Source organism: Drosophila mauritiana, chromosome 3R (assembly GCF_004382145.1).
Source record: "Drosophila mauritiana strain mau12 chromosome 3R, ASM438214v1, whole genome shotgun sequence".
NCBI lineage: Eukaryota > Metazoa > Arthropoda > Insecta > Diptera > Drosophilidae > Drosophila > Drosophila mauritiana.
Window position 1 is genome coordinate 16,070,627 of NC_046670.1, and position 11,292 is coordinate 16,081,918.

At 39.2% G+C, this 11,292-nt stretch overlaps 2 protein-coding genes across 2 annotated transcripts; one reads left to right on the forward strand and one right to left on the reverse strand.

Annotated features, from left to right (window-relative positions):
- The first annotated feature begins 135 nt into the window (after positions 1-135).
- Positions 136-9,376, forward strand: LOC117146061 (nucleoporin nup211). The gene is made up of 18 exons (XM_033312001.1): positions 136-1,366; positions 1,465-2,184; positions 2,245-2,361; positions 2,419-2,814; positions 2,869-2,967; positions 3,021-3,143; positions 3,204-3,449; positions 3,518-3,601; positions 3,663-3,983; positions 4,046-4,084; positions 4,158-4,601; positions 4,661-4,807; positions 4,870-4,947; positions 5,006-5,158; positions 5,216-5,269; positions 7,669-7,758; positions 7,824-9,083; positions 9,155-9,376. The coding sequence occupies exons 1-18, from the start codon at positions 160-162 to the stop codon at positions 9,304-9,306; spliced, it is 5,730 nt and encodes a 1,909-aa protein (XP_033167892.1). The 5' UTR covers positions 136-159; the 3' UTR covers positions 9,307-9,376.
- Positions 9,377-9,809: 433 nt separating this feature from the next.
- On the reverse strand, positions 9,810-10,548 carry LOC117146066 (abnormal spindle-like microcephaly-associated protein homolog). Its single transcript, XM_033312007.1, has one exon. The coding sequence runs from the start codon at positions 10,405-10,407 to the stop codon at positions 9,991-9,993; it is 417 nt and encodes a 138-aa protein (XP_033167898.1). The 5' UTR covers positions 10,408-10,548; the 3' UTR covers positions 9,810-9,990.
- Positions 10,549-11,292: the final 744 nt, after the last annotated feature.

An 11,292-nucleotide genomic window follows, 5' to 3' on the forward strand; every position in this document is an offset into this window, starting at 1 on the left:
AGCAACAAGTTGGTGCGACGTCAGCTGGCGATATGTTTTGGCACCCAAGGTGTTGACATGGCAACTGCCAGCCATCGAGGTTTCCATTGACACTCGGACACCTTCGTTTGGTCAGTATTGATTCAACATTTTCCCATGCAAGTTGCCTGAGTTAACAAAATGACGACTGCGAGTTTACCAAGAGTTCCCGAAGGACTGCGGGACCTAATGAAGGTCTATACCAAGGAGGTGTTACGTGAAAAGCCGGCTGATTTGTATGGCTTTTCGGCCAGTTTTTTCAACATGATTGTGGGTGAAAAATCACATCAATCGGTGCGAAAATACGAACCGGTGCAAACTTACGAAACCATCATGAAAAACCGCATACGTCAGCAGGTTCCACTGTCCATGGTGTTTAATATAATACCAGAAAAACTCACCGACCTAATCAAACAGTTTATAAAAGCAGTTTTGAGAGAAAAACCGGACAATATATACATATTCGCACAGGAGTATTTTCAGCGGATGTCCAAGGAAAAGTCGGGTCGAATTGAGTACAGCAAGTACTCGTCCTACGAAAAGTCATTGAAGGACAAAGAGAACCTAACTCCTGCAACGAAAGTAACCTGTGAGTGCGGTCGAGTACTGAGTGCGAATAGAAAGGATGTGGAAAACACTGCATCCGTATATACAGACAACAAATTAGCCGAAGCCGATCAGCGAGAATTTTCCAGCAGAATTACCTACGTACAATCGGTCGTCATCATTCAAAGGCATTTTCGGCGATATCTCAACGAGCGGAAAATAGGTCGGGATAAGGATAAATGCAATAGCGTGGAGTATGTGGCGGCCATCCTCCTGATTCAAAGGCAGGTGCGTCGCCATTTGGCCAAGAAGCGAGTGGAAAAACTTAAAAATTCACGTGACGCACAAAAATCCGATGCTAAACCCAAAGCGGCCGACTATATGAAAGCCGTTGTCGTCATTCAACGACATTATCGCATATATTTGAAAAAGAAGCAGGAGCAAAATCGATTGAAACACGGCCCAGTGTCCTTAGCAACAGCAGCCATCATAATCCAGAGAGCCTACCGGCGAATGGTGGCACGACATAGGGCCAAAAGAACCACATCCACCGGCACAGATCAGGCCGAGGAACTCAATGACAATGCCTCCGAGACGGGATCTTACACATCCGTCTCCACCGCTCTGCTCTCAACGGAGTCCACCGAACTGGGAATGGCGAACTTCGAGGAACGAGTCCATCAAAAAATAATTCACGAGGACGAGGAAGTGGAGAACAGTAATGTTGATGCCGGCCTTGAGAAGGAGTATTTTGCGGAAACCATTAAGGGCGAACAAAAGTCGATTAATTTACGGAAAAGCGGTAATTATGCTAATGTTTTCCTATTAAATTTCCTTCCTTAAGCAGAAGTTGCTTCTCATTTTCGTGTTGCAATCTATTAAAACGTGACAATTTTGCAGAAATTCTTAGCGGCGCCCTAATTGAAAGCATGATTTGCAAACCAGATTTGCAAAACATCAAGGATTTGAATAACGAATCAAAAGAATTCGATGTTGAGTTAGAGGTGAACGAGCAACCGGCTAAACTTGAAGAGATCATTACTGATGAGAAGAGAACTATTCAAGATCCTGAACCGGAATCTATAGTTGGTAATAAAACAAGTCTAGATCTGGAAACGATACCTCAAGTCGAGGTAAAAGCTGAAAATAAAAGTAAAGATTATCAGTCGGCAAGCGAAGATCAATTAAAATCTAATAAAAGCAGCTTGGATGCAGAACAGGAAACGCATGAGGACTGTAAAGATAAACCACTTGCAAACGACTTAGATCCAAAAACTGATGATGCAATTAAAGCTGAAGACTCTAGCAGTGATCTTCTTAAAGAAAGTCGCGAAGAAGACAACGCACTTCATAGTAACATTGACAAAAAAGAAAGTGAAGATGTTCAAGAAAATATTGTGCAACCGGTTATCCCTTCATCCGATGAACCGACAAACGAGGAAAAAGATTACACCATTATTTCGTCCAATGAAACAATTCCGCCGCCTAAAATTCAAAATTCTGAAAGTCAATTACAGGAAGTTCCACTTAAAAACGAAATTACTCCCACAGTTTCAATTGAAATTGAGCATGTTGAAGATATTTTGGAAGATTCATCAGCAAGTCCCCATGATTCTAAAGGTATGTACTTATTACATTTGTAAGTAATTAAGATTTAATACGTTTTAACTATATATTTAGCTAACGATCTAACTGAAGGGATCTCTGTAGCAGAAGAGCCTAAAAGTATCCCAAACGTAGAAGAAGATAGCTTGAAAAGCATCCTTATCAATCATAATCTAGAAGTTTGTGAGCAAGGTAAACAAGATATTTATTTATAACAGAATGGTTTAGATTACATTTAATTTTGTTTAGAAACTCCTTTTAAAACTTTAGATGACAACAATTTGGAAGCATCTCCAGAAACGCAAAATATAGTTTTAAATGAGAAGATCCAGTCTTCAGATACACATGTAAAGATTAGAGAAAAGAGAAGTAGTGAAGATGAAGACAATGTTCAATCCAATTCGGATTCTCAGGATGTGTTGATTACCGAAAACCCAGTTGATCAGGAAGACCAAAAACTGGAGTTGGATGGAAAATCGGAAATAATATCTGAAGTGGAAGATGTGCCGAAAACAACACCAAATACAAAAGATGATGAAGTTTCCGGCAGCACTGAAAAAGTAGAGATAAATAATGAAGAGCCATTAGATGACATCGTTGAGTTACCAAATCATGAATTAACGTTGGACAAAGAGCTCGAAACTGGTAAAAATTAATATGATCTATATTTAATATATTCACCAACACATTTTACTTTAGTATCGGAAAATAGCCAAGACCGAGTGGGGGATTTACCATTTGAAGATAAAATTGTTGAACATAGTACTTTAATTTTAGCAGAGGAATCTAAGGTGCCAGGTAAATAAAAAAAATATTGTAAAGTATTATTCATACAAGACAAAAATTTATAGAAGCAATGAAAGAATCAAATTCAATTGATGAATTAGAGACAACGAAAGAGGTCCTTGGAGATATAATACATTCCGAAACGGATTTGTCCGAACAAATAATTAAAAAAAATGTAGAAGAATCGGGTAAGTATGCTCAAAACATCTTTGATCATTATTTTTAACTGTTTGTTGTTCAATTTTAAGATAAACCTCATTCTGATGACTCCCCAAAAGCGCTAGAAAACTTAAAGGATAAAATAAAAATGCTGTCACAAGAGAAAGTGACTCCAATAGAATCTGAAAGTTCAGAAACTAAGGGATCATCTACAGATAAAACTAATTCCGAAGAAACTAATAATGAATCACAAAATGTTGATGACAGTACTGAACAAACTGAGTTGAAAAACGAAAAAGATTTATCTGGCTCTCACATTTCTGTTACATCCCCAGGTAAGTGAATCTCTAGTTCGAACAAAAGATGAATAATAACTTTACAATATTGTTTATTAAATAAAAAGGACTAGATGATAATGAAAAGATAACACATAATAAAAGTGATATTCAGGACACCGCAGCTAGCATAGAACTCTCTGTTATTGATGGTAACTAACCTTTATTATAGTTCTTGGAATAACTCATTTTGATACTTATATTAAAATTTAGGTGAAATATCAATTGGCGAGTCTGAAAGTTTAAGAGCAGAACCACAACATTCCGAAACGAGGCAAGTTGAAAATCAAGAAATGGAGAACGAAGCTGCTGAAATAGGTGAACACACCGATGCTTATGCTAATGACATAGAATCCTATAAAGAAACGGCTCCAATCAATTTGGAAACTAAGAAAGTCGAAGATGAGATTGAGGAATTGAAAACTGAATCTAAACATTCGGAGGAGAAAACTATTCCAACCAAACCTGAGTCTGTGCAAGCCGAAGATGCCAAAATTATGAAAAATTCGAAGGAATCTTCAGATGATGCAGAAGGTATATATACGTTTTCCGTTGCCAAAGATAATAAAACATAATTGTTGTATTTCATGTTGAAGACGAAAACAAAGCCATTGAAAAAATAATAGATATGACAGGTAATATAAAATAGTAAATATGTATATGTCTACAATTCACTCAGTTCAATAACAACTTTTTTATACTTATCAGAAAACGAAGTGTCTGCTTCACTTGAAAACCCGCCTTCATCAGAAAAAGAAAAGCCAACTTCACTTGATGAAAAACATTTATCAGAAAAAGAAAAGTCAACTTCACTTGATGAAAACCGTTCATCAGAAAAGGAAAAGTCAACTTCACTTGATGAAAAACCATCATCAGAAACAGAAGTGTCAACTTTATTTGAAAAGCCGCCTTCATCAGAAAAAGAAAATTCAACTTCACTTGATGAAAAGCCTTTATCAGAAAAAGAAAAGTCAACTTCACTTGATGAAAAACCTTCATTAGAAAAAGAAAAGTCAACATCACTTGATGAAAAGCCTTCATCAGAAAAAGAAAAGTCAACTTCACTTGATAAAAACGCAGAAGAAGATCTTATGCAAGAATCCCAAAAAGTCGATGAGGAAATGTCCAAAGGAAAAGCTGCCATTGCAGTTGGTAAGTAAATTACAGTACAATTGTTATGCTATGATTATAATTTAATATTTTTATCCTAGTGGACTTACCTGCTACAAATAAGGACGAATCTATTAATAACCAGTTAGAAAATAAACCCAGTTCACAGGAAATGCAGGACATACAAGCTGAAGTTAGTACCGACAAGGAAACGGGGGAACCATTCAACTTGTCAAATGAAAAACACAGTAGGTACACGTTATAGATATTAATATTCCTTAATATTAAAACATTGTTTTCATTAACGCAGGTGAATATGATAGATCTAATAAACCTAGCGATACAAGAAGCAAAGATATCGAAAAAGAAGATAGTATAGATCACACAAGTAAGAAAATCACTTTTAAATAAAAATTATTTAAGAAATTTTAATTGTATATGTGTAGAACCAGTGTCTGAAGAAGTAATTAAAAATATTAAGACCACTGATGTTGATGACTTGGTGCTCGAAGATGATTCTTTAGATGATCCATCAAAACTTGGTAAAACCGAAACCGCAGCTACCAAAACTACATCTCCCGATATCAAGGAAAAAGATAGTAAGTTAAAAACTAGGCACAATCACAATAACTTTTAATGAATATAAATTGTCATAGTTGTGGAAGCAAAGGACGAAGACGACTCACCCCAAAAACCCGAAGTAATTACTGGTAAGAGTTCAGAATCGAAAACGTTTTAAATTTGTTTTTAAATTAGCAGAGAAACTCTACATTGCTTGTATCTAATCAATTAATTGGCACCCAAAATTTACCTACTAACCATATTGAGATTGAAAAGACCACCAAGAAGTTATCTAGCCCTAGTGTAAGAGAAAAAGATATTGGCACCCTAACATCGGGACGACTTGTGCCCACACCCATAGCTGAGTTGCAGCTCAAGTCATTCAAGACTCCCAACGACGATGGCGCCTGGTATGATATATATGTGGAGCCCAAGGTGATCGCTGAAAGGGATTCGGTGGTCCCTCCAGCTCCGGCTGAAACCAAAAGACCGGATTCGGGAAAAGAAGTAGCTTCTGTTGTAGAAGAACCTATGATTATCTCAGAAAGAGCTCCAAGTTACTATACTCCCAAGGAAATAGTGGAAACTGTAAAACCAAAACCAAAGAATTCAGTTTCATTTTTTGTGTCATTCGATTCTGATGATGGAAAACCCAAATACAAGATACCGAAAAGATTTCAAAATCAACAGAGTAAAGATGCTAAGAAAGAAGTAAAAGATATTGAAGCTACTCAATCGGAATCAGATATCGATTCCAACGAGGAGGAAATTGAAATTATTGAAGTTTCAGAAGGCGATCCTGAATATCAGCAAACCGGCGGAACTAAACTACAAACCATATTGGAACTCGATAATGAAAATGAGATGACCAATGAATTTAACAGTCAAGGACAATCCCCAGAACTAAATCTAAATGAAAGTAATGTAGTAAAACCAAAATCTCCTACAAATTCAATTAAAGAATTTGAGACAGCTTATAAAACAGACATTTTGAATATCACAAGATCTGTGCAAATCATAGAAAGAGCTTACAAACGGTTCAAGAATAGGTCTTCTTTAAAAAGTGAGCCTGGCAATGCATCTGATTTTGAAAACCAAAACAGAGCTGCAATAGTTATTCAAAAGTGGGTTAGGAATACCCTTAAGCAGAAAGCTTATGATACTCAAAAAACAAAACAAAGTCTTGCTGCGAGGAAGATTCAAAGAGCTTATCGAAGATACGCTGAAAAGGTCAAGCAAAGGACTCAAAAACAAGAAATGGCTGCACTCATTATTCAAAAGGCATTCAAACAATATTCTAATAAGATCAGCACGGAACATAATAAAACTCAATCTTCAGTTGACACAGAACTAGTGCAAAATAATGCAGCTTCTAAAATTCAAAGGGCTTATAGAAGGTATCTGAAACTACAATCAGAAAGACATCAAGATGCTGGAATTTCAGTAGCCGCAGAAGCCGAAATGGGGAATAAACTTAATTCTAATAAAGAACATAGCTTATTATCAATTCACAATCAAGAAGTAGCTGATTATCCAGAAATTATAAACAATTTGCAACCTGAAGAGCTTAACGATGTTCTAAAGGAAGCCGAAACCGAATCTGATTTAACTAAAAAACCCAAAGAGATAAAAGAATTAAAGAGGGAAGGGTCTCAGGTACAAGAAGATCCTCCGAATGTCATTTTAAGCCTAGTTAATTCAGCAAGTGTATCTGCAGAAGTTGAGAAATCTTTGGACGCATTGGAATTGCCAACAGAAAATCGCCGGGATGAAGAACAGGTTGTAGAAACAATTTCAGCACCAATAAATTTGACACAATTAAGTGAAGAGCCTAAAAGTGTAAAAGAATTAATGTCGGATGAGTTCAGAGAAATAGAAAACGTTTCAAAAGTGAATTTAGATCCAAAGAATTCGGCAAAATCGCCTGATAAAGAGATCGAAGAATTACAGCCATTGGAACTGACAGAAAAATTAGTAGAGATAGAAAAACCATCAGAGGAAATGAAAACTGAACTGACGAATCTATCCCAGGCAAGTCCCACTCATCCATTAAAGGATGATCTCGTAGAAAAGTCAAGTGCAGCTCAAATAATACAAAGAGCGTTCAGACAATATATGGAAAGAAGAAAACTTGAACATTTCGAGGATAGCTCCATTGACTCCATTACCAGTTCCCGCATAACGGCCATAGAGACCGCAAACTATCCAGCTGCTGGAACACCATCACGAAGCTTAATTCACGAAGCTATCGGAGATGCAGAAGATACTTCTAAGATCCAACCGAAGTCCGAGTGGTTTGTGGGATCAACTCGCATAATACCAAGCCAGGGAGTCGTTGAAGGACCTGTTGAGGTGGAAACGAATCCGGATCCAGCTGCAATTGCAACCACAAGTAAAGCCGAGCTAACCACCAGCACGCAAGTAGAATCAGTTGAAACAGTAGATAGAACGCATGGCTCGCTTGAATCTAAATTAAATCCTGGTACCATTATCGATGACTGCCTAGACGATGCATCCGAAAAGGATAATGCAATCTCTTCTGGTTTAGCAGGTTTAGCGGAAGCTTCTGAAGCTCGGCTTGATTCAGTGGAGGATCCCCTTCTCCTATCGCAATCTGATTTTGGCGGGCTCGTACAGTGTAAGTTGAGAAAAACCATTTAATGTTTGTCAATCCCTCAAGTGAGATTATTATATTTTCTTTAGCTCTGGACATCGCCTCAACTCAAGAACTGCTCAATGATTTTCTGCAAAACGAGATTGAATATTCTTCTAGACTAGGACCGTTTCCAAGTGCGACACTTCTTGAAGAAGTTATTGAGGAACCTTGTATAAAAAGAACCGCTTCGCTGGTTAATGTTTCCGAATGTGAATCAGAATCGGATATTGCTAGTCAAAAAGTCGAGAATACAGATTCTTCTATATCTGAAACTGCGGGCCTGGACACACTATCTGCAGATACAATAGACAAAGCAACTATTAAGTTATCCAAGCCAGAGGAAGTAATTGAAAAAATGTCCCAGCTTCGTGACTCGAAGTCCCACGAGAAGATTTCCTCAGCAGATCCCAGTTTTGATGAGCCCGTGATCCGGCCCATTAGTTCTCTGCAGGAGCAATCCAGCCTGGACATCGAGGATGGAGATATCATCGTATACAACCGGCTGCAGAGGGACGAAACTAGGGAGAGCTCTGCTCAAAGCGATTCCGTGGTCTTTGGTGATGCAGTGTCCGAAAATAACCAAGAGAAGGAGTTGCTCAATGAGGAGGAGTCCGGAAGGGTGCATTTGATGAGGCACTACACCATCGCAGGAGATGATCCGCGAGGACTATTCAGATCTGTGACCATCGATGATGCTCTCAGTTATATGGAAAACGGAGCTAATGGTATGGGTGCGAGCAGTTTCTGTTTGGACGACGAGACTTCGGAGAACATTCGAAAGAAGATGATGGCCTACTCGTTGTCTGAAACGGATTCCGATTACTTTGATCCGAAAAAGGTCAGTAGCGAGGATTTTGAAATTGACACGGCCATGGCGGATGCCATGGGCACATCCACTGAAACGGAATCCACAATTGTTTCGGCGGCCACGAAGATCCAGGCCGGAGCTCGTGGTTTCCTTACCAGGCGAAGGTTGCGGCGGGCCAGTGCTGGCACCAAATCATCCACTTTGGACACCAAAGCATCCTTTGGCAACGATGCGATCAGTGAGTCCTTAGAACGATTCATCGAAGAGGAGGCAGCCAAGAAGATACAAACCGCATACCGGATGCACACACGAAAACGAAAGGGTCAAAGCCGGAAAATGGAAGGCATCAGCTTGGAGAGCAACCTGGCTGCCAGGCGCCAGAAGTTGCAGCGCGGGGATGCACTGCGAAATGATTCCACTCCGGATGATGAAAACAGTTTGATAGTCAGTGGGGTCAAAGCCCAAAAAAATGCAAAAACCCAGAGAAGCAAGACCGTTGGTAAGTAATCATTAGTAAATCGTTTAAATTGGTTAACAAGTTTTAATATTTAAATTAACTTAAATAACCAGGCGAGGTTAAGTCCAGCGCTGACATGGAATTGAGGTGGCTGAAAATGAGGCAGAACTCAATGCCCGTGCAAATCGATTGCGAAGTTTTCAGAGTAATCCCCAAACATATGCGAAAACGCATCAAAAGCGCCGAGGCGAACAAAAGAAAATAAAGTATACGACGAATTGTATAAGTATAAACGCTGAACTATATCTAAATAAAATATATGTATTAATCTGAAATGTTTTTGTTATCAAACAAGCGTAAAGATTTCCGGGAGTAAATCATAACATTTAATTTTCCTCAATTTAAACATATTCAACTTAAACAGACTACGGATGAGCGGATGGCTGCCAGTTTGGCTCTAAACACTAACAGATTTGACACTTGACAGATTTATGGGCTGGGTGTGCACCTTGGGTCGATGCACTGAATCCCGATGAATACATTCGCTAGCCAGCTATTAAATAGGTTCTATTCAAAAAAAAAAAAGACACGCCTCTCACTTTGTTCTCCCTAAAAACAATTCTTTACAACTATCATTTTGTGTTTTCCGTTTCGTAAGTTTCCATCAAGTGCTACATGTTCGATGAATAAAATGTTTATTCACTGTATTCATACCATATACATACAGCACGGTATACCAAAAATAGGCCTAGAGAAAACACAAACAAATTGGATCTCGTTAATGGATAGTGCTGTCTTTCAAGATTGCGGTTTCTTGAGTAAGAGTATTTTATTCTTCTGGAAGCTATCAGTTAATATTAATCTATTTACACGACACGTATTGAACTAAGCGGTAGGATTTGAATACACATATTTGTATGTACAGTAGAAATCAGAGTTGTGGAAGTCATTACACAATGGGCTCGCATTGTTTCAATTCTTTGCGTGTTTTGAATCCCCGGAAGCCAGCCTGAATTTTAACGGCCGCATCGGTGGCGATTTTCTGCTTCTTTCGCACCAGGAATCCCCGGAATCCCGCCTGTATCTTGGTGGCACTGCGATCCTCCACGGATTTGCCACCATTCTCGGAGCCCGTATGCTGATCCTCGCCGCTGGGACGTGGATTTCCCTTATTGTCCTGGTTTTCCATGAGGGCGTTGTTCTTCGGACGCTGTCGCTGATTCCGCCTGGGATGGGGGTTCTTGCTGGATCGATGGATCTCTTTGCGCACGCGGTAGCCACGAAATCCGGCCTGAATCTTGATGGCCGCACTTTCTTCGGACTGCAAGGACGATGCTGATTCCGGGGAGCTGGGGTAAATGTACATGATCCTCTGGTGCACTGCGACAAAAATGGCAATCTCTGAGTCCGCGTTTCTATCCAACAAATACGGCTTTCATCGGTTGTAGCAGCTCTCTGTTCCGGACGAACTCGCTCGCTCGAGATCTAAAATTGTACTGGCGTACGGCGGTCGCAGGCTTGGCATATGTACGGCGAGAAATTTCATTTTCATTCACAAAACAAAGGCCCCACTCAGCGATTTTCCTCTCGCGCCTCCCAACATATAGCTTACATGGGCCTTTTGTATCTACACCTCTGGTTCGGCGGACTGAATCCCATCCGTTTGCTCTCCCGCGAGAATGGGAAGGAATCCACGGATGCTGATGACGTTCAAGAATTTCTGTTTCACAAAGTATACAAACGCGTTGGAAACAATTATCTAATTTCGCCAGCGCTCCCAATTGTGTGCAGTCTAATTAACAGACATATAATAATTGTGATCGGTTGCGTAATATATCCAGTATATATCTCATATATCAAAATATATATTATTAGGGCTTAGCTGGTGTTGACAATAATCCATCAAGCAGGAATCACTATTTTGGACAGATGTTTACAATATAGGGGCCTACGTAGCGGGTGGTGGACAAAAAAACAGAGTAAATTGGTTTAGGTGAAAAGCGAACTTATAGATACACATGGATTTATAGCCGCATATCCATGTGCAATGAAAAGAACATCGGTGCAACGCTTTGTTAATGGAAACGATGAACAGACACAGGCAGAGGTAATTGAAAAAATACGTACACTCGTGTGCATCAATATCGGAATATGTATTTCAATTAATCTCTTATTGTTTGATGTTTGAATTATCTTGACCCTGGGTTCGAATGCAAAGTTCAAAGTACCACAATGTTATTAAATTGAGCAA